Source organism: Dictyostelium discoideum (assembly GCF_000004695.1).
Source record: "Dictyostelium discoideum AX4 chromosome 5 chromosome, whole genome shotgun sequence".
In the NCBI taxonomy this organism is placed as follows: domain Eukaryota; phylum Evosea; class Eumycetozoa; order Dictyosteliales; family Dictyosteliaceae; genus Dictyostelium; species Dictyostelium discoideum.
In genome coordinates this window covers 1,878,345-1,901,190 of record NC_007091.3, presented here as the reverse complement: position 1 = coordinate 1,901,190, position 22,846 = coordinate 1,878,345, and the positions used below count along the sequence as shown (strand labels likewise).

Here is a 22,846-nt window from a genome sequence, read left to right as displayed (position 1 = left end):
TAAAAAAATAATAAATAATATTACGTTTTTTTTTTTTTTTTTTTTTTTTTAATATGTGTCAAAAAAAAAAAAAAACATAATAAATGGTTCCATATTTGTTTAATTAAACAACCACACTATTTTTTTTTAAAAAATGAAATAAAAGTGTTCATTATTATTGATATTTAGTAACTTGAAAAAAATAAAAAAATGAAAAAATGAAAATAAAAAAAAGATTATGAAATTAAAAATATTTTTTTAAAAAAAGAATAATCACAGCTGTGAATGAATCTTCAATCTTAAAAACTAAATTCAATTTGAAATCAAAAATATATATATATATATAAATTTGGATTGATCCTTTTGTTATTTCTTTTTTAAAAGAATATATTTAAAAATAACAAAATTTGAAAAAAATAAAAAAAAAATAAAATGAAAATTTTAAAAAAAAAATTAAAAAATGGTTTTTTTCAATTTAAATTGATCACACACACTGTTGCGTTGTGGTAAATTTACAAAATGGGGTCAAAAAAAAAAATAAAAAAATAAAAAAAATAAAAATAAAAATAAAAATGTTTGTATGTTCTTACCTTTACCAAATTTAGAACTGTTAAATATATAAGATTTATAAGTAGGTTAATCGATTTTTTTATTTTTTTTTTTTTAAAAAAATTTTATTTTTATTTTTTTAACAATATTGTTAAAACCAAGATTTAAAATTATGTTTGGTTTTTTTTTTTTTTTTTTTATTTATTTATTTTTTATTTTTATTGTTATTATAAATATACAAGTGGTGATTATTTCAATTGCAATGCACTATTGTTCAATTGATTGTAACTATTATTTTTTATTTTTTAAAAAATATTGATCTGTGATAAAATTTCTATTTATTTCTATTATTATTATTTTTTTTTTTTTTTTTTTTTTTTAAAAAAAATATGTTTCTTTTATTTTTTTAGAAAAAAAAAAAAAATAATAAAAAACAATGATTATTAGTATTTCATTAAAATATGTGAAATAAAATAATCCTCTTTTTTTTTTTCTTATTTTGTCAGGTGATTTGATATTATTGTATCAAAATTTAAAAAAAAAAAAAAAAAAAAAATTAAAAAAAAATTAAAAAAAGAAAAAAATTAAAAAAAGAAAAAAATTAAAAAAAAAAAGATATTTTAAAACTTGAGTGGCTCACGATCATCCAGTGACAAAAAAAAAAAAAAATAAAAAAAAAAATAAAATTAATTGATCAAAAAAAAAAATAAAAAAAAAAATAAAATAAAATTAAAATAAGTGGTTTGTGGATCCATGATCAAGGCTTCAATTATTATAACAGGAAAAAGTTTTTTTTTTTTTTTTTTTTTTTTTTTTTTTTTTTAATTTTAAATTTTTAATTTTTCCAAAAAATTTTATGAAACTTTTTTTTTTTTTTTTTTTTTTTATTTTTAACAACAATAGTAAATTAAAATCTTAATAATAATAAATGAGTAAAGTTGATGATTGGTTGAGGTTCACTCATGTTTTTTAATTTTTTTTTTTTTTTTATTTATTTTATTTTATTTTTTTTTTTTTTTAAAAAAGTTTTTTTTTTTTTTTTTTTTTTTTTTTTTTTAAATATTGAGATTTTGTTAAAATAAATAATAAGTGAAAAAAAAAAAAAATAAAATAAAATAAGGAAAAAAAAAATAAATTAAAATTGATTGGTTGGTTGTTCCCCCAATATTTAAAGTTTATTAAATATCTCAAAAAAGAAAATCATCATTATTTCCATTTTTTTCTAATAAAAGATATTTAATTAAATAATATAAATCACTTGATTTGGAAAAAAAAAATAAAAAATAAAAAATAAAGAATAAACTGTAAAACAAGAATAATCATTTTTTATTTTTTATTTATTTTTTTATTTTATTTTTATTTTTTATGGTTAAATTTTTTTAAATTTTTTAATTTAATGGATTTTCTGGCCAATAATTAAATTAGTTAAAAAAAGAAAGTTATTTTGAAAAAGATCGAGTTGTTAGGGGATGGTTCGTGAAAAAAATTTCATTGGCCATATTATATTTTAATTTTAATATTCATTCACAATTAAAATAAAAAAAAATAAAAAAAATAAAATGGATGATTTACAAAAAAAAAAAATCAGAAATATTAGGGCTTAAATAAAGGGTATTTTTTATATGTTTTTTTTTATTTAATAAAATACTTACAAAACACAAAAAACTTTCCAATCTCCACCTTTTTGATTTGTTTATATGATCTAAATAGTTTCTATTGATATAATTCATTGTTTCATCTCTAAATTTTTTAAAATATACAATTCCAATTTCCATTCCTAAAAATTGGTATATGTTGTTGAAAACTATTTGATAAAGATGAAGAAGAAGATGATGGTGGTGGTAAAGATGGTGACAATAATGGTGGCGGTATTGGTAGTAGTAAAGATGATGGTGGTACTGGTAATGGATGATCTAATTAAATTTGTTTTGTTTGTATAGTTGGTGTTGAAGATGATAAAAACACCAAATATCTTTTAAACTTCTAATTTGATTTTGACCTGTTAATATATATTACCACATTAATACATACAAGATAATTATCAATACAAACTTGTGATCTTTGGTAAATTTTCATAAAATTTTTAATACCAACTTTTTAAAAAATCATTTGTTGGTTTTTATTTAAGTCCTTAGTATAAAGTATTTTATTTTTTTAACAATAAATATTTTTCAATTGATTGTAACTATCATTTTTAAAAAAAAACAACAGAATTAAATAAAAAATTTAATATAGATCTATATTAAATTTTTTATTTAATTCTGTTGTTTTTTTTTTTTTCTTATAGAAAAAAAATGTTTTTTTTATTTTTTGGAAAAAAAAAAAAAAAAAAAAATAATGATAATAAAAAAAAAACAATGATTATTAGTATTTTATTAAAATATGTGAAATAAAATAATCCTCTTTTTTTTTCTTATTTTGTCAGGTGATTTGATATTGTATCAAAATTAAAAAGAAAAAAAAAAAAAAATTAAAAAAAAAAAGATATTTTAAAACCTGGGTGGCTCATAATCATATAGTGACAAAAAAAAAAAAATAATAAAAAAATAAAATAAAATTAAAATAAGTGTTTGTGGATTCATGATCAAGGATTCAATTATTATAAAAGGAAAAAGTTTTTTTTTTTTTTTTTTTTAACAACAATAGTTATTAAAATCTTAATAATAAATGAGTAAAGTTGGTAATAGGTTGAGGTTCTCATAAGGTTTTTTTTATTATTTTTTTTATTTTATATTATATTATTATTATTTTTTTTTTTTTTTTTCAGATTTTGTGGTTTTGTTTAAATATTAAGTAAAAAAAAAAAATGAGGTAAAAAAAAAAAATTAAATTAAAATTGGTTGGTTGGTTATTCCCCCCAATATTTAAAGTTTATTAAATATCTCAAAAAAGAAAATCATCATTATTTCCATTTTTTTCTAATAAAAGATATTTATTTAATTAAATAATATAAATCTCTTGATTTGGAAAAAAAAATAAATAAATAAATAAATAAAAAAAAATAAACTTTTAAACAAGAATAATTATTTGTTTTTTTATTTATTTTTTTTTTTTTTATGGTTTAATATTTTTTTTAATTTTTTAATTTATTTTTTAATTTAATTTATTTTTTATTTTAATTTATTTTATTTTTAATAATCTCTTTTTAAACCATATCTAAATTCTTGAATATAATCTGGTTTTGAGATTGGGGCATGAATGAATTGTTCGGGGATATTGAAAGAATTTACAAGGTCTAAACCAATTGGTAACATATCAGAACAAAGTTTATTGATAGAACCTTGAATTTTAAGTGCAGCAGGAGTTGCAAGACCATCATTACAAAGGAAGTAACCAAGATCTTCATTAACTTTCCAAGAAAAGAATAAGTTTCTACAAAGTTCCAAGACTTGTTTTAAAGAGGAAGGAGCATTGTTGATACCAGATTGGAATTCCTCTAAAGTGATACGATCAACGAAAGCTTTACCCAATAAGGTGATGGTATCTAAACAGGTATTCCAACCTTGTTCTAATGAAAGACCTTGATCGAGTTGAGACATAATCTTTGAGGATAAAGTTGAGACTAAATCACTTTCTCTCCATTTCAAGGTTTGAATTTGGAAATCATAATCGTAAATGTGTGCAGAGTCATGATTTGGACTGGTCAATGTGTAACGACCCTTTTGTAACTCTACCAAAAGGTTACGAGCAACTTGTTGAAGGAGTACATGATTATCACCTTCATAGGTCATATCGATCTCTAAATCCGATTTAAACAATGCGATTTGATTGAATGATGAGAAACCTTGACCACCACAACATTCTCTAGTCAATTGAAGAATGTTTGTTTTTGTCCAACTAACTACAGCCTTCAAACCAGAGGACCAAACATGGAGATCCTTTACATTTTGTGAGGTTTTATTTGGTTCACAATAGATTTTCTTTAATTTTTCAACTGCGAATGAAAGAGCTACACTGGTGGCAATCATTGGGAATAATCTACGTTGATGAGTTAAATATTCAATGATACGAATTTCATTACCTTTTGAACCAAATTGTTTTCTACTATATGCATAACGAGTTGCAATCATCAATGCCATCTTTGAGACATTCAAAGCGGAAGCGGCAATTAAAACTCTACCACCAACCAATGGTGCAACCATTGAACCGAATCTCTTACTCTTTGATGGGATGGAAGAGACGTAGGTACCGTCGGCTTCAACATCACCAAATTTGTTTAAAAGGTTATCTCTTGGAATACGTTTATTGTCAAACCAAATTCTACCGTTATCAACACCTTGTAAACCTAACTTATGACCATTATCCATGATTCTAACATTCTCTGCTATGGTACCATCGGAATTACGAATTGGTACAACGAAAACGTGTACTCCATAGTGTACATTATCAATATACAATTGAGCAAACACTGAACATGCTTGACCATGACATGCGGCATTACCAATCCAAAACTTTTGAGCTGAATCCGATGGTGTATTTATAATGAATTCTTGGGTGGTTTTATCATAGGTAGCGGTGGTTTCAACGCCTTGAACATTTGAGCCATGACCCAATTCTGTCATACCAAAACAACCTGGTAATTTCCAACTATCAATATCTTTAATATATTTGATATGATGTTTCTCTGTACCTAAATTTAAAACTGCATTACCAAATAATGAAAAGTGAACACCCAATTTAACAGATAGCGATGGGTCTACCAAATTTAACATTTCCATTGAAACTAAATATTTCATTGGATCACGATTGAACTCTGCCAATGAAATAGCACCTGCTTTAATGATGATCATTGCTCTTTGTAATGTTAATTCTCTCCATTGTTGAACGTTCATATTATATTTTGGTAAGAAAATTGGATCTTTAACTATTTCTTGTAATTTCTTTTTTGCAACTTTAATATGATCTGGTGCTGCTTCTAAATATTCTGATAACTCTTGTTTATTCCATGTTAATGTACTTGTAGTTGTTGATGAAGTATTATTAATATTTAAAATCTCTTCCTCTGATGATAAACAATCATTCATTAAAATCTCTTTTGGTGGTGTTAAATGATTTACAATATTTCTAACTCTTTCTTCATATGATTCCATTTTTTTTTTTTACTAACTTTTATTATACAATGAAAATTTTATATTATCTTTATTTGTTTTTTTTTTTTGTTTTTTTTTTTTTTTGAGGTGTTAGTGAAATTTAAATAATTTAAAAAAAAAAAAAAAAAAAATTAAATAAAAAAAAAAAAATGAAAATAAAAAAAAAAATATAAAAAAATAATTTCAATACAAATATAAATATACAAATATGTAAAAATAATAAAGTTTTCTTTCTTTTTTTTTTTTTTTTTTACTGAATCCTTTTTTATTTTTTTTTTTTTTTTTTTTTTTTATGAAAGAATTATATCAAACTATAAATGATTGAAAAGCGAATGTCAATTCAAAAAATTTGAAAAAATTTGAAAAAAAAAAAAAAAAAAAAAAAGTATAAAATTTTGGTACAGTAGATAGATAAAATTTAATAATTAAAAATAAAAAAAATATAATTTTATTAAATATTTAATACAAACATCCTAATTTTTTTTTTTTTTTTAACTATCTCTAAATCTAAATTGAATTGTATAAATGGGAGAGAGTAAATTTAAAAAATATGACAAAAAAAAAAAAAAAAAAAACCAAAAATATGATAAAAAAAAAAATAAAGAAAAGAATAAAATTTTTTGTTTTAAATTATTTTTTTTTTTTTTTATTTTTTTTTTTATGATGCCATTAATTTCTGTTTTGAAGGGTCAATGCGCACCATTTCAAAATTTTAGATATTTACTGAAAAAAAAAAATTTTTATCGTTTATGAAATTTCGAGTATAACCTATTTTTTTTCAATTTGTCCGACCTGAACAATAAATTTTATTTTTTTTTTTTTTTTTTGGGGAAAATGAATGAAAATTATGAAAAAAAAAAAAAAAAAAAAAAAAAAAAAAAAAAAAAACCCCCTTTTTTATATAAGAGAGTTTTATAAAAAAAAATAAAATAAAAGTAAAAATTTATTTTATCTATTATTTTATTCTATTTTTTTCCTATTCATCTTCTTCAGAATGAGGTAGGTTTGTTGCATCAAATCACATTGACCACCAGATGGCAACTCACATAATCTAACAGGCTTTCCATCTTGAATACCAACTTTGATTGCTTTTATTGCCATTCTAGCATATTCATCTTGAGGTGAGACAGGGGGGTGGAGTACTGAAAAATTCTCGATACATCCAAATATCACATCCTCTAGGGTTTTTTCCCCAAGTTATATTCGAAAATTCTGCTGTCATTGTAATATTTGTTTACAGCCTCAATATTACGTTCCAATGTTATTCTATAAATCTCTTTCATTTTTTCTTTACATTCCTCTGTGCAGTAGCCAGGCTGAATCTTTGGAAACTCATCTGGATATACTAATTCGTCAAAGTAAAGAGTGAAATCTTCACTTTTTTTAAGCTTTCTTATAGATGCCAACATGATTTAAGAATAATCATTAAAATAAAAAAAAAAAACAAGCAAAATAAAATAAAATAAATAAAATTTAAAAATTAATAAACATAGGAATTTTATTTTATTATTATTATTAATTGTTTTTTTTATTTATTTATTATTTTTATTTTTATTAATTACTACTAAGAAATGGTTTTGATATATTTATGCATATTAAATTGTTGCTTTTGTTTAGATTAATACTAAATAACAATTTAAAAATAAAAATAAATTAAATTTGTAATTTAAATTTTTTACCACCAAATTAAGTGGGGTATCTCATTTTCTATACTTCTTTTTAAAATTTATATTAAATCAATTTCATTTTCAGTATCAAACCAATTGGGGGATATTAAAAACCAATTGATATTTTAATTTCCCCAATATCTAATCTTATTAAATGTATTATTTATAAATATAAACTATGGAGATATGTTTTTTATTTAAATTAATAAATTTTATTTATTTATGATAATATAAAAAAGAGAATAATAAAGAAACTGTAGAAAAGATTAATATTTTCAAATATATTTGAAAACATTTTTTTTATTTATTTTTTTTTTTAAAAAAAAAGAGAGTTTTTGTTAAAACGTTTTAGATTATTAATTGTAAAAATAAAAGAACTGTTGAAAAAATTAAAACTCCATTGACTAGTGGTGTTGAAGCAGTAGATTTTTGATTCTCTATATTTTTTTGAACGACTGTTTCACCATCAGATTGTAAAACAAGTTGTTCAGAAGATGTTGAAAGTAATACAATACTTTCAGGTTCTTGGTTAGCTTGGTTTACTGGGACATGCTTGTAGCATTTTGAAACATCAGAGTTACCTAGAATTGAGATAATGTAATCACCACCCAAGAGGTAATTGTTCATTTTGATTGAAAAAGAATAGACACTAGAGATACACATTGAGCCTTCCAATGGAGTGGTAATATTTGTTTTGTTTGAATTTTTTTCACTTGCAATTTCATCACTAAAAGTACTGTAAAAGATTAAAAATTCTGGTGCTCCATCAGAAGTGATACGAAGCTGCACTGAATTAGAATCATTTTCATCTTTTGTTAGTAAAAAGTTTGATACCTGGTGATTTGCAACATTAAATTTTTTATTAATTACTGGCCCACTGGCGATAACTAAAAACTGACCATAATCATACTTTTTCAAGGTATATGATTGTACAGAAAAAATTAAAATATTAATTATTACTATTAAAAATAATAAATTTAACACATGCATCTTGATATTTTAGTTTTAAACTATTAGTTTATTAAATATAATAAAAAGAAAATAAAAATTAAAAATAAAAACAATTTATAGTGAAAAACTCCTTTCAAAAAAAAAAACAAACAATATATTTTTTTCATTGTTTTATACCAATTTACAAATGGTTGCACAACAAAAATTTTTTTTCTTTTTATTTAAAATAATAAGTGTTGCTATAAATAATACACTTATTATTTTAAATAAAAATAAAAATAAAAATAAAAATAAAAATAATACACACAAACACAATTTTTTTCTTTTTATTTAAAATAATAAGTGTTGCTATAAATAATACACTTATTATTTTAAATAAAAAAATAATAATAAAAATAAAAATAAAAATAATACACACAAACACACACACAAAAAAAACAACACACAAATTAAAAAATAAATATTTTTTTTTAATTTTTCTTTTATTTATTTATTTATTTATTTTTTTTATTTTTATTTAAATTTTAATATATATATATATATATATAAAGTTTTTTTTAATTCGATAAATAAAAATTTCTCCAATGTAAATAATATTCAGACCATAAAGATAGTTCAGAGGTATCAATTCTTATTGGTGGTTCATTTGAATTATAAATATAATTTTTATTGAAATATGGAGAATGATTTTGATTGATATAGGACCAAATACTTGTAGTTTTTGACATAAGATTAGCAGAGACACGTTTTTCTTGGCAATCGAATAGAAAAGTACCAAAACGACAACTATATAAATGATGAATAATCTCTAATAAATACTTTGAATTGAATTGAAAACTCGTTGGATTCTGTTGCATAATTTGCCAAACACAATCGATAAATTGTAAAAATATCGGTGACAATTCGTCACTCTTTTTTTCATTTTTACCAGTATGACCAATTCTAGATTCAAATTTATGACCAAATGAACACCATTCCTTTTCAATTAAAACTTGAAATCCAATCACTGTTCTATAATAAGGATCCAATAATAGTTGAGCCAATGAACATAATTGACTTGTTCTATCCCAACCATCACTACAATGAACTACAACTGATGATTTATAAAATTGAATAATATCAACAATATCTAATGTACCAATTAAAATTGACTTTATATGTTCTAACCAATCTCTAGTTGATTCTTCTAAATTTAAAATATTAATTGAATTTAAATTATTATTATTACCATTACCACCACTACCATTATTACTATTATTATTATTAATATTATTATTATTATTTTCACCATAAATTACAGAATCAGACATAATTGATTTAAATAATTTCTTTTGTGAATGTCTCATTTTATGAATATTTTCAATATTTAAAAATTTTAAAATACAATTATTATAAGATTGATTATTTGTATCTTCATAACCTAAACCCATCATTTGATTTGCAACGGCATTTAGTTGAGGTCTAGCATCCATAATGTAAACTTTTTCAGATTGTGGATTCGCTAAAAGTATTGACTCGATTAATTTTTCATCATCTAGGGAACGTTTCTTTGTTACACCAATTACAGGTTGACTACATCTTGTTATTACAGAATTTGAATTTGGACTTTTCCAAACCAATGTTGGTATTCTACCTTTTGATCTAAACGAAGTGGTATTTATTAATTCCTGATCAGTGATTCTCTTTGGCACAATCAATAGGTTTGGATAGGTTGGCGAGAATTGGTAATCGTTATTGTAATGCGACACCCTCCAATCCTCGTTAGGGATAGACTGTCTTGCAAATTCTTTCAACGCTTGATAAATGTTCCAACCATCGTAACCGCCCAATATCTCCTCATTCTTGAAACAAAACAATTGATGATACTGTTGTTTCTGTTTGAAAATCAGTGATTCCAATATCTCAAACAATCTTGAATTCGCCTTTTGTTGTGATGAGCCTGGTAAATGCATGAATCGAGCTCGATTGAAATCTTTACAAGTCAATTCAAATGCATAATATTTAACTTTATCCAATGTGAAACCAACACATTTAAATATCTTTGAAATGGTTGTCAATGGTATTGATATAATCTTATCACCAACCGTCGCTGAAAAATAAAATCTATAATTTGTAATGGTTATACTACCAATAGTACCAGTATTTTGATGCATATGTATAATCCTTTCTGCAAAATATGTCATCTCTTCAGAATGTAATAATTCAATTGAACTAATTTCATCATTATTAATTTTCTTTTTATTCGTTGTAGTCGTACTAGTTGCAGTAGTAGTAGTAGTAGTAGTATTTGTATTTGGTCTAGTAGTTGGTAAATTTGTATTTAAATTTAAAGATTTTGTTAAATTTAAAATTGAAGCAGAAGGAGTTGAACAAGTTGAAGAGGAAGAAAAAGAATCATCATTTACATAATTTGGATCAATTAATAAATCTTTACATTTTGAATTTGTAAGTACAGATTCTAATAATTTATATTCTTTACTTGTTTCACTATCATTATTTTTAAATTCTTCTTCAATCTCTTCAATTATATCATCATCTTTATATAGTTTTTTAATTGATTTTCTAACATTTAATTTATTAGCATTATTATTATTATTATTATTATTATTATTATTATTATTATTATTATTATTATTATTATTATTATTATTATTATTATTATTAGCATTTATATAATCATTTTCAATATTTAAAATACTAGAATCATATTTTTGTTGTTGATATTGTTCTTGTAATGCTTGTGGTGGAGTATTATTATTTAATACTGATTGTTGTTGTTGTATATCTTTTTGGTATCTAAAAGTTTCTTTTTCAATAGTTTCAACCCATTGTTCTAAAATTACATCAGAATCTGCTGATAAATAATATACTTCATTACTATCAACATTATTATTATTATTATTATTATTATTATTATTATTTGCGCTATTATTGTTATTATTTACATTATTTATATTATTATAAATATCATTTGGATTAATTTTATGACTAAATGATTTATGACCTTTTGAATTTGTTAATAAATATTTTGAATTATCACCACTGTTTGAAGTATTATTACTATTTTCATTTAATTGTATACATTTTTTATCTTGTTTTGTCATAATTCTAGTTGAACAATGACATAGTTGAATTACACCTCTAGCTTCAGCATATGGTTGTTCTCTATTTTTCCAATAGAATAAATTCGAATTGGTTGCAATACAATAAACTTTAATCCATTGTTTCTTTGAATTTAATAATGAACTATATTTACTCTGTGGTTTTAACAAGTATAAGAAACCTTCTTTAGATGGGTTAACGAGTGTACGTAATGATGGTGAAAAGTTTGGGTCTAAGAATACCTTTAAATTCCTAGACAACTTTGCAACTTGTGATGATGCTATCAATTGTAAAAACTTTTCCAATTGTTCTTTACGATTCTTTATAAAGTTTGGATTCATATTACCAATTAATTTCTTTGATGGAAATTCAAATGATTGTATTGAATTTGTTAATGATAATTGTGTTGATAAATTTAATGATGATGATGATGATGATGATGATGATGATGATGATGATGATGATGATGATGATGATGATGATAATATATTCGCATTATTATTATTGGGATTATTATTGGTAGTATTAGTATTATTAATATTATTATTACTACTACCAAGTGAAGATGTTGATGAAGAAGGTGGACAAGTGGAAGAAGGTGTTGATGAGGATGAATTTGAATTAAAAACCTCATTATTAATTTGAATTGAAAATACTCTAAAATGTTTATATCTTCTAACGACTTCCCATTGATGTTGATCACTTTTAACTCTAATTACATATACTGTATATGATTTCTTTCTTTGTACAACTGTTTCAGTTGATGTAATATGTAATGAGAATTGACTATTCCTATTAATTGGTACTAAAACACTACTACTATAAAATGAAGGATCAACAAATCCTTTGGTTTTAAATGCACCTCCCCTTGAAAATGATCCATGATAATTTATATAACTATGTCTTGGTGGTGGTGGTGGTGGTGGTGGTGGAGGTGGAGGTGGTGGAGATGAAAGTGAATGTGTGTGTGGATATGGTGGTAATAATGTTTCTGTTGATGGTGGTGTTGGTGGAGGAGGTGAAAGTGGGTGTGGATATGGTGGTAATAATGTTTCTGTTGGTGGTAGTGGTGGCAGTATATCAATATTATTATTATTATTATTATTATTATATATATTATAATTTATATTATTACTCATTGTATATTGTATGTATATGTATTTATTAGTTTTATCCGTTAACGAATATGAATGGGTTTTTTTTTTTTTTTTTTTTTTTTTTTTTGTTGGGTTTGCAAAGATATTTTTTAAAAAATAAAAAAAAAAATAAAAAAAAAAAAAAAAAATTAAAAAATAAATAAAAAAAAAAAAAATAGCAATTTATTATTTTCAAAAAAAAAAATTGGGTCGAATTGTTTTGGAAACAATGAACCAAAAAACTTCAATCAATTTGTTAACAAGTTTCATAAGAGGTAAAAAACCAATAATTTAAAAATAGCTTTTAAAAAAAAATAAAAAAAAAAAAAAAACCAAGATTATTCTAATAATATTTTTTAAAACTTAATTTAAAATATCCTTTTTTTTTTTTTTTTTTTTTTTTTTTATAATAATTTTATAAAATCAATTTTTTATAATATAATCTTATTAAACCTGAACAAAAATTAATTTTTATTTTATTTTATTTTTTTTATTTTTATTTTTATATATATATATATAAATAAACATATATTAATAATTTCTTTTTCAAATATATATATTTTTTTTTAAAATAAAAAAAGCACCAAAAAATGAAAATTTTATAAATGGAATTAAAATGAAAGGTATTTTATTAAATGGATATGGTGAATCATTAGATTTATTAGAATATAAAACTGATTTACCAGTACCAAAACCAATTAAATCACAAGTTTTAATAAAGATACATTCAACATCAATTAATCCATTAGATAATGTAATGAGAAAAGGATATGCATCAAGTATTGTAGATTTGAAATTAAAATTACCAATTATTTTAGGTAGAGAATGTAGTGGTGAAATCGTAGAAATCGGTGACAGTGTTTGGGATTACGAAATTGGTGATCAAGTTTGGAGTGCATCACCACCATTTTCAATGGGATCACATTGTGAATACATTACAGTTGACGAGAGTGAAATATCATTAAAACCAAAGAACTTAACACACCAACAATCTGCATCAATTCCATTTGCATCTCTAACAGCATGGAATGCAATTTACAATGTTTTACCAACAAATAAAAAGATTACAACCAATACTAAAATCCTAGTCAATGGTGGTAATGGTAGTGTTGGTTTCTTCATCCTACAATTATTAAAGAAACATTTAAATGTAAATCAAGTTTCAACAACCTGTAATATAAAACATTTTGAAAAATTAAAAAAATTAACTCTAGTAAATGAAACTATAGATTATAATAATTTGAAAATTAATGATAATGATAATAATAAATTTGATTTAATTTTCAATTGTTATGATGGTGGTAAAAATCAAAATGAAAATGAAAAGAAATGTATTGATGCTTTAAAAGATGGTGGTAATTTAATTGGTTTCAATGGTCCATTAGTTAAATTTAGTGATAAAGATGGTGTTTTATCTGGTTTACCAATGGGTATGATGAATCAATTAAACTCTTCTGAAAGAATTAAAAAACAATATTCAAAAAATGTTCATTTAGATTATGCAATCTTTTCACCATCTGGTTCAACTTTAAAACAAATTTCAAAACTTTATGAAAATAATATTTTAATTCCAAATATTGATAAACAATTTAATTTAAATCAAATTAAAGATGCTTATACTTGTTTTGAAAATTCAAATTCAAATGGTAAAATTATAATAAATAATAAATTTTAAAATAAAAAAAAAAAACAAAAAAACAAAAAAAACAAAAAAAAAAAAAAGTAGATAATTATTAGAATAGAATATATATAAAGCTATATAGTGTTGTTTATTATTTTTTTTTTAAAAAATTAAAATTTGAAATAAAAAAAATAAAAAAAATAGAATTAAAATTAAAATAATAAAAATAAAAAAAAGAGATAAATATATATTATTTTTTTTTTTTTTTGGTTAAATTTTTTTTTTTTTTTTTTTTTTTTTTTTTTTTTAAAAAAAAAAAATTAATTTAATTAATAGGTTCTAAACCATCGAAATAAGGATGTTTTAAAGCAGCAGCAGCAGTAATTCTTTGATTTGGATCATATTGTAACATTTTTGAAAGTAAATTTAAACCTTTTTCATCGAGACCATGTACGATTGATGATAATTGATGAGCAGGATGTACAGGGAAATCAGTTTTATATTCTGGTAATTCAGTAATTGATGGCCAACTCTCTTCATTTGGAGTTCCCAATATCTTAAATATTCTAAACAATTGATCACTTGTTCCTGAACCAGGGAATAATGGTCTACCTGATGCCATCTCTGCAAAAATACAACCTGCTGACCAGATATCAATTGGAGTTGAATACTTTCTTGATCCCATCAACACATCTGGTGCTCTATACCATAATGTTACTACTTCATGTGAATATGTTCTAACTGGTATACCAAATGCTCTTGCTAAACCAAAATCCGCTAATTTTAATTCACCTTTCTTTTTTTAAAGAAAAAAAATAAAAAAAAAAAAATTAATATTTATATATTTACATTTATATTGAAGTTCATATATATATATATATATATATATATATATTTACATACTCTATTAATTAAAAGATTTTGTGGTTTTAAATCTCTATGTAAAACTCTATGATCATGACAAAATGCAACACCTTTTAATAATTGATACATAAATGATTTAATTGTTGGTTTTGAAATTTCACCACCACATTCATCTAAATATTTCTTTAAATCTTGATCTAGATATTCAAATACCAATGTAAGTTTTCTTTCTGTATGAATTACATCATGTAATCTAACAATATTTGGATGTTTTAACTCTTTTAATAAAGAAATCTCTCTAATTGCTGTACATGGTACACCTTCATCTTCAGAGTCTAATCTTATTCTTTTTAAAGCTACAATTTCACCTGTTTCACGATTCTTTGCTTTATATACAATACCATATGTACCTTCTCCTAATTTTTCAATTTTTGAATATTTCTCCATTTTTCTTCTTTTTTTTTTTTTCTTTTTTTAATATATATATTTGATTTTATTTTATTTTATTTTATTTTATTTTATTTTATTTTGTTTTATTTTGTTTTATTTTATTTTATTTATTATTACTACTATTATACAACAACCCTTTTTTTTTTTTTCTTCTTCTTTATGTACAATTAAGAGTATTTGTATTTCTTAAAAAAAAAAAAAAAATAAAATAAAAAAAAAAGTAAAAATTTTAAAATTAGTAATTAAATTTTAATATGTTAAATTAATTAATGATCGAGTGAGTAATAAAAAAAAAAAAAAAAAAAAAAAAAAATAATAATATTAAAGATAAAAAAAAAAAAAATCCAAAAAAAAAAATAAAAAAAAAAAAAAGGTAAAAAAAAAAGGTAAAAAATGTTTTTAATATGGATATTTTATTATAGTTAAAATTTTAATAGAAAATATGATTATAAACAAATCAAAATTTCTTTAATATATTACCAATTTTATAAATATGTATTTTTTATGTGTGCGAAATAATTTTTTTTTTTTTTTTTTTTTAATTATTATTATAAAGAGTGAAAAAGAAATAAAAAAACAAAAAAATTATAAAAAAAAAAAAAATAAAAAATAAAAAAAATTTTATAAAAAAAAAAAAAAAAAACAAAAATAAAAAATTAAAAAATTAATAATAAATTTGAAAAAAAATGTTGTGTGTGGTTAAATTAAACTATCTTTATGATATACATACAACATACAACAATGTGTTAGTGTGTGATTATGGCAATAAAAATATAACATAAAATTCAAAAAAAAAAAAAAAAAAATATAGAAAAAAAAAAAAATAAAAATGAAAAAATAAAAATTATAAAAAAAAAAAAAAAAAATAAATTGTAAAGATAAAAAAAATTAAAGTGTAGAGGAAAAAAAAAAGAATAAAAAAAATAAATAAAATAAAATAAAAAAAAATAAAAAAAAAAAAAAAAAAAAAAAAGAATAAAAAAAATAAATAAAATAAAATAAAAAAAAAAGAGATTTTAAACAAATAAAAAATGAAAATAATATTTTACTTTACACTAATGATTTTAGTTTTATTGTAAATGGTATTTTAATAATAAATTATTTCCAAATATTTTTTTTATTTTCTATTTTTATTTATATTTTTTTTTTTTTTTAAATTAATTTTAATTTATTTGTAAAAGTTGATCACAATTTACAAAAAAAAAAAATAAAAAATTAAAAAAAAAAAAAAATAAAAAAAAAAGTTTTGTTGATCTCGCTTGTGTGTGATGTTATGGGGTGAAAATAAAATATAAAAAAAATATAAAAATAAATTAAAACATATCAATAAATTTTATTTTATATTTTAAGATAATAAATAAAAAAATAAAAAAAAGTGTTTATATAAAAAAAAAAAATAAAATAATAAAAAGTTTATATATATGGTACAATGATATAATATATATACAATATTAAGTACAAATATTTGTTATTTGATTATTGATTATTTAATTGTTGATTAGTTGTTGGATAGTGTTTTTTTTTTGATTTTCCTTTTTTTTTTTTTTTTTTTTTTTTTTTTTTTTTTTTTTTTTTGAAAATATTATTTAAATCTTTGTATTTGCGAGTAAATGGAGAAGATCTTGACAAATTAATTTTACTTTATCATCTGCTTGTTGAAAATTGAACTTTTTACCAGCTTCAAAATCCATTTGAGTGAAAAATGCTAAAATCTAAATTATAGTTTTAAATATATAGGATTGAAAATAAATAAATGAATCAAACAACTAAATTGAATAATGGTTCTTCTCTATATTTACTTACAGAGTCTCTAACTATATAAAATGAAAACATATTTTTTTCTCCTCTAATATGAATATGAGAGCAATCATCTTTTTCTTGTAATGTTGAAACAAATGAAATTGCATAAGTTTTTAATTGATGAATTGTATTTGAAAGTTCTTTTTGTCCTAAATTGTTTTGTGATGTTTCGACACTAAGTTTTTTTTTTTTTTTTTTTTTTTTTTTTTTTTACATATATATATAAATATATTAGTTTTGTATATACAAAGATAAGTTTACTAAAATAACATAACATTTTAAATGATACAATACATTATTTCCCCATTTTTATCAATGATTAAAGAGTTTGTAGTTATTGGGAATAATTGTTGTACTTCTTTTAATTTGACTTGAACTTGTTTCATTAATTTTGGTGCTATAGCAGCATTACTTCTATTACAATTTGTCATTATTTATTTTTATTTATTTTTATTATTTTTTATTTATATTTTTTTTTAAGATATAGAATATTATATACTATATATTTAGTTTTATTATATGCGCGCGTATAGTTTTTGATTTTTTATTATTTTTTTTATCACCCTCAGTATTGTGTGGTGAGTTTCGCTGTATGGAATTGTATAATGTAAATATAAAAAATAAAAAAAAAAAAAAAAAAAAAAAAAAAAAAATTTAAAAAAAAAAAAAAAATCAAAAAATATATTTTTTTTTTTTTTTTTTTTAAATTATTTTTTCTTTTTTTTCCATTTTTAATCAGCCAACCTATCTAGATAAAGATATTTATTCCCAATTAATTAAAATTAAATAAATTATGAATTATTTTGGTAATTTAATTTAACAATAATACAAGTATAAATAAGGTTATAAATTTAATAAAATTTAAACCAAAAAAAAACAAAAATAAAAAAAAAAAAAAAAAAGACAATAATGGCAATTTTATTATTTTTTTTTTTTTTTTTTTTTTTTCAATATTAATATTAAATTAATTAATTTGGAATTAAATAAAAAATAAATAAATAATTATAATTATTATAAAATAAATTAAAAATTAAAAAATTTAGTTAAAATTAAATAAAAGATGTTCACACATAAAGTTATTTTATTTTTTTTTTTAAAAAATAAATAAACAAATGGAAGAGATAATAGAAATATTTGATGATGATGATGATGATAATGATAATATTAGTGATTATAGTTTTAACCTATCAGAAGAGGATTTAAATATTACAAATTCTCCATCTATCCCACCTACACAACCCATAGAAGAATCATCACCTCAAACTTTCAATTTTAATAATAATAATGATACCACCTTAATAAATACAACAACAACAACAACAACAACAATTAACAATAAATTAAATAAAAACAATAATTATCAATATTATAATAAAAATTCAATATTATCATCACTTTCATCTATACCATCAATACCAACATTAGCATCTAATAGTAATATCGATTTGAAAAAGAATTTAAAAGAGTCCTCATCAACAACTTCACCATCCTCTTCCACATTTTCATTATCTTCTTCAGTATTTGGAATACTTAATAATAATAATAATAATAATAATAATAATAATAATAATAATAATAATAATAATAATAATAATAATAATAATAATAATAATAATAATAATAATAATAATAATAATAATAATAATAATAATAATAATAATAATAATAATAATAATTTAAAACAAATTAAAAGAGTAAATAGTAATATTAGTAATAGTTATAGTGATGATGACAACAGCAACAATAATTATAATAATAAAGTTTTGCCAAACTGTATAGATATGGATTTATATGATCTATCAACAACTATTTCATCAGATAATGATAAAACTCCATCAAAGAAATTATCTAAACCAAATTATGAGAATAATATATTCATACCAAAAAAGAAATTTTACAGTTTTATATCATTTGAAATTTATAGATCAATCATTCTAAATTCATCATCATCTTCTTCTTTATTATTATTACCAACTTGTATTTCATATTTACAAATTTCATTACTTTTAATTTTAAATTCAATTTTTAATAATAATGATAATAATAGTAATAATAATAATAATAAGGTTTTGTTTATAACACCTACTTCAAATCAAATGAATAATAATAATAATAAAGCTATTGAATTTTTAATTGATAATTTAAAAGAACATGATATTAAATTTCAAAAGATTGAAAATTATAGTAAAAGGGAAATATTTAATAAATCGGTATTTAATTCAAACTCAAAGTTTTTTTATATTCAAGAAACAGATGAAGAGAATTCAAAAGTTGGTAATAGTTACAATAGTAGTAGCAGTAATAATAATAATAATGATAATTTTAAATTTGATTTAATATTATATGATTCATTTAATCAAGATTTAAAAATATCAAATTTCTTTAAATCTCTTATTACTATGTACAATAAAAATTCTCAAATTTCTTCAAATGGTAAAACGATAACAGCAACAACAACAGGAAATAAAGGATCCATTCGAATAATTGCTAGTAAACATCCAAATAATTATTTAGAATTTTATAATAGTTTACATGTTGAATTCATTCATTCACATTTGGATATTTATGAAGATTTCTCAATTTGTTCAAAGGATTCATTATCTTATGAAATCCCTGAACATATTCAAAATTTTTTAAAAGAAATTTTAAATATACTTAATAATAATAATAATAGTAATACAATTAATCAAAATGAATCTATACTATTAAATTTAATAATTAATAATGGTATATCTTTTTCTTTTAAATATTTGCAATTAAAATTAAAAAACTTTAAAAATTCTTGTAAGTTTTAGTTTAATAAATAAATAAATAAATAAATAAATAAATAAATAAATAAATAAATAAATAAATAAATAAAACTAATATTCTAATTCTTTTAAATTTTTTTAGTACATTTCAAAGAAATCTTTAAAAAATTAACAAATTTAAATAATGAAGTTGAAGCAGGTATAATAAATGATATAAATAAATTATCAATATTAATTAAATATTTAAATGATCAATTAAATATCTTTTGTCAAATTAATCAACAAAAATTACCAATATTTTTTAAAGTTTTAATAGTTACAAGTGATAATTTAATTATTGATGAAGTTTATAATAGTTTAATAAAAAATATAAAATTTATAAAACCATTTAAAATATTATCACCAATTTTATTAGATCAAATAAATTCAATCAATTACCAACAAAATAATTGTATAATAATATCATTTAAAAATTTAATACAATCCTTAAAGATTTTAGAATCAAAACAATTTTCAATTATTATCAAATATGATTTATATCATAATATTTTAGATGATCATATAAATAATAATGATAATAATCAATTAAAATTTCAAATGCAACAACAACAACAAGATAATTTATTATTTTCAACATTATTTTTAAATATGACAACATCAAAATTTATAATATTTAAACCAATTAAATTTAATGAAATGGATTTAATTTTCGAGTATTTAGATCAATATAATAAAAAAGAGTTTAATGAAAAACTTTTAATATTAAATAATTTACAATCTTCATCTTCTTCATTTAGTTCTCCTTCTTCATCAACTTCTTCTTTAAGTTCTTTTTCTTCATTTAAACAATCACCACAACAGTTTTCTATAAATTTGAAAAGATTAAATCAATTTCAAAGATTAAATAATCCATTTCAAAATAAATTAAATTTTAAAAATAACTTTCAAATACATCAGCAGCAACAACAACAACAACAACAACAACAACAACAACAACAACAACAACAACAACAACAACAACAACAACAACAACAACAACAACAACAACAACAACAAACAAATAATTTAAATCATAGATTATCAATTGAAATTAATTTAATTTGTGGTGAAAATTTTTTACAAAATAGAAATTTAATTGAAACTTTAAACAAAGATTTCAATATTAAATTAATTGAAAGAACATTAAAGAATTATTTAGATTTAATAATTGATGAAAGAAATTGTTTATTTTTAGTAAAGAATATTGGTAGCAACGATAGTGAAAAGAATCAAAAAAACATTGAAACATTAATAGAATCAATTATTATTACTAGTTTTCAATTTGAAAAATGTTGGATAATAATTGAATCATCATCATCGTCAATATCTTTTATGGATGTTAATAGTATTAAATTTTCTCAAAATTTAATTATTCAATGTAATTTTTTAATGAAAGATCAGATAAATAAAATTCAATTCCTTTATAGTTGGTCACCAAATCAATCAGGATATATAATTAGATCAATTTGTGAAAATATTCCAAAGAGTAGCGAGATTTGGAATCACTCATTAGAACAATGGTCCGATAGAAAATGGTTATTAGAAGTTGAATCAAAACATGAAAGGTTTTTATCAAAAATACCAGGTTTTAATCCATTCATCTCTCAATTACTTTTAACTTGGAAACCATTGAATTTTTTATTATTTTCAAAAGAAACTGAATTAAAATCAAATTTTCCTTGGATGCCATCAAATATTTGGTCAATTATGAATAAATTTTTAGGTATTCAAAGTTCATTTAATCCAAAATTATTAAATTCTCAAAAACAACAACAACAACAAAAACTACAACAGCAACAACGAAAATCTTCTCTGGATGATCAAAAAAATGTTAAAAAAAATAATTTAAAAATAGAAAGGAAGTTTTCTAAAGGCCAATCTTTTAAACAAACTCTAATTGATCAATATTTTTCAAATAAAAAAAAATAAAATAAACTCTCCAAATTCTTTTTTTCATTACCATTAAAAAAAAAAAAAAAAAAAAAAGACAATTCTAAGCTCTTTGTTCTGTAAACTAAAGTTAATCATTTCATTGTGGACTTTTAATTTTTTTTAATTTTTTTTATTTTGAAATGTTATCAAGAATGATAATTTAAATAGATTAAGGTTTTAATTCAATAAAGATATAAATTTATTCACATTAAAAAATATAATGTTTTTTTTTTTTTTTTAATAATACATTTATATGAAGTTGTTCACCTCGATTGGAGGGTATTTAAAAAATCACTAAACTCGATATGTGTATTTGGTTTTGTATTTACATAAAGGGCATAAATGTTATTGAGCATCATTGAAATGACGTTCCATTAAAAAAAAAAAAAAAAAAAAAAGAAGGTTCTCCCCACAATGGTATCATTTTGTAAATGTGAGATACAACTATACCATAGCTAATTAGTTGGTTAATTGTATTTTATCAAGTGAAATACATGCATGCGTCTTTGACCTGTTGAAGATGCCGAATACTCAAAACTATCCTATAGTGCCCTCAAATAAATAATAAAGAAAATATTTGAGAGTACTGTGGGATATTTTTCAAAAATAATTCTGCATCTTCAAAAGAGAAAAGACCCTTTTCTTTTTGCAGCACCAGTTGGTTGGCTTGTTGTACCATTGTTGCAAATTATATGGCATATTGTCTTTAACCTTTAATGCATCTTCATCATTTCTTTGATATCTTCCCAAATAAAAAAAGTATAATTATACTTGCAGTAGTGGTTTTTATTTTTTTTTTTTTTTTTTTTTTTTTTTTTTTGAAAAATATACCATTTGTTATGTATTATTATTATTATTTATTGTCATAGGAAAAAAAAAAAAAGAAAAAATAAAAAATTTATTAATAGATTCTATT

At 20.6% G+C, this 22,846-nt stretch overlaps 9 protein-coding genes across 9 annotated transcripts; 2 read left to right on the top strand and 7 right to left on the bottom strand.

The window, feature by feature from the left end:
- Positions 1–2,277: 2,277 nt before the first annotated feature.
- On the bottom strand, positions 2,278–2,604 carry DDB_G0288743 (hypothetical protein; the record flags this gene model as incomplete). Its single annotated transcript, XM_631514.1, has 2 exons — positions 2,278–2,441; positions 2,556–2,604. 2 exons carry the CDS (start codon positions 2,602–2,604, stop codon positions 2,278–2,280), a joined length of 213 nt encoding a protein of 70 aa, XP_636606.1.
- Positions 2,605–3,659: 1,055 nt separating this feature from the next.
- Positions 3,660–5,618, bottom strand: DDB_G0288735 (hypothetical protein; the record flags this gene model as incomplete). The annotated part of the gene is made up of 1 exon (XM_631513.1): positions 3,660–5,618. The coding sequence occupies one exon, from the start codon at positions 5,616–5,618 to the stop codon at positions 3,660–3,662; it is 1,959 nt and encodes a 652-aa protein (XP_636605.1).
- Positions 5,619–6,578: 960 nt separating this feature from the next.
- DDB_G0288733 (hypothetical protein) lies at positions 6,579–7,027 on the bottom strand (the record flags this gene model as incomplete). Its single annotated transcript, XM_631512.1, has 2 exons — positions 6,579–6,796; positions 6,871–7,027. The coding sequence occupies 2 exons, from the start codon at positions 7,025–7,027 to the stop codon at positions 6,579–6,581; spliced, it is 375 nt and encodes a 124-aa protein (XP_636604.1).
- Positions 7,028–7,633: 606 nt separating this feature from the next.
- Positions 7,634–8,275, bottom strand: DDB_G0288745 (hypothetical protein; the record flags this gene model as incomplete). The annotated part of the gene is made up of 1 exon (XM_001134520.1): positions 7,634–8,275. The coding sequence occupies one exon, from the start codon at positions 8,273–8,275 to the stop codon at positions 7,634–7,636; it is 642 nt and encodes a 213-aa protein (XP_001134520.1).
- A 518-nt stretch (positions 8,276–8,793) lies between these two features.
- Positions 8,794–12,477, bottom strand: DDB_G0288731 (GRAM domain-containing protein; the record flags this gene model as incomplete). The annotated part of the gene is made up of 1 exon (XM_001134519.1): positions 8,794–12,477. The coding sequence occupies one exon, from the start codon at positions 12,475–12,477 to the stop codon at positions 8,794–8,796; it is 3,684 nt and encodes a 1,227-aa protein (XP_001134519.1).
- A 613-nt stretch (positions 12,478–13,090) lies between these two features.
- DDB_G0288729 (zinc-containing alcohol dehydrogenase) lies at positions 13,091–14,149 on the top strand (the record flags this gene model as incomplete). The annotated part of the gene is made up of 1 exon (XM_631510.1): positions 13,091–14,149. The coding sequence occupies one exon, from the start codon at positions 13,091–13,093 to the stop codon at positions 14,147–14,149; it is 1,059 nt and encodes a 352-aa protein (XP_636602.1).
- Positions 14,150–14,420: 271 nt separating this feature from the next.
- Positions 14,421–15,406, bottom strand: cdk5 (protein serine/threonine kinase; the record flags this gene model as incomplete). Its single annotated transcript, XM_631509.1, has 2 exons — positions 14,421–14,891; positions 14,999–15,406. The coding sequence occupies 2 exons, from the start codon at positions 15,404–15,406 to the stop codon at positions 14,421–14,423; spliced, it is 879 nt and encodes a 292-aa protein (XP_636601.1).
- Positions 15,407–16,995: 1,589 nt separating this feature from the next.
- Positions 16,996–17,640, bottom strand: DDB_G0288727 (hypothetical protein; the record flags this gene model as incomplete). Its single annotated transcript, XM_631508.1, has 3 exons — positions 16,996–17,121; positions 17,174–17,384; positions 17,504–17,640. The coding sequence occupies 3 exons, from the start codon at positions 17,638–17,640 to the stop codon at positions 16,996–16,998; spliced, it is 474 nt and encodes a 157-aa protein (XP_636600.1).
- Positions 17,641–18,321: 681 nt separating this feature from the next.
- On the top strand, positions 18,322–21,927 carry DDB_G0288725 (hypothetical protein; the record flags this gene model as incomplete). Its single annotated transcript, XM_631507.1, has 2 exons — positions 18,322–19,993; positions 20,102–21,927. The coding sequence occupies 2 exons, from the start codon at positions 18,322–18,324 to the stop codon at positions 21,925–21,927; spliced, it is 3,498 nt and encodes a 1,165-aa protein (XP_636599.1).
- Positions 21,928–22,846: the final 919 nt, after the last annotated feature.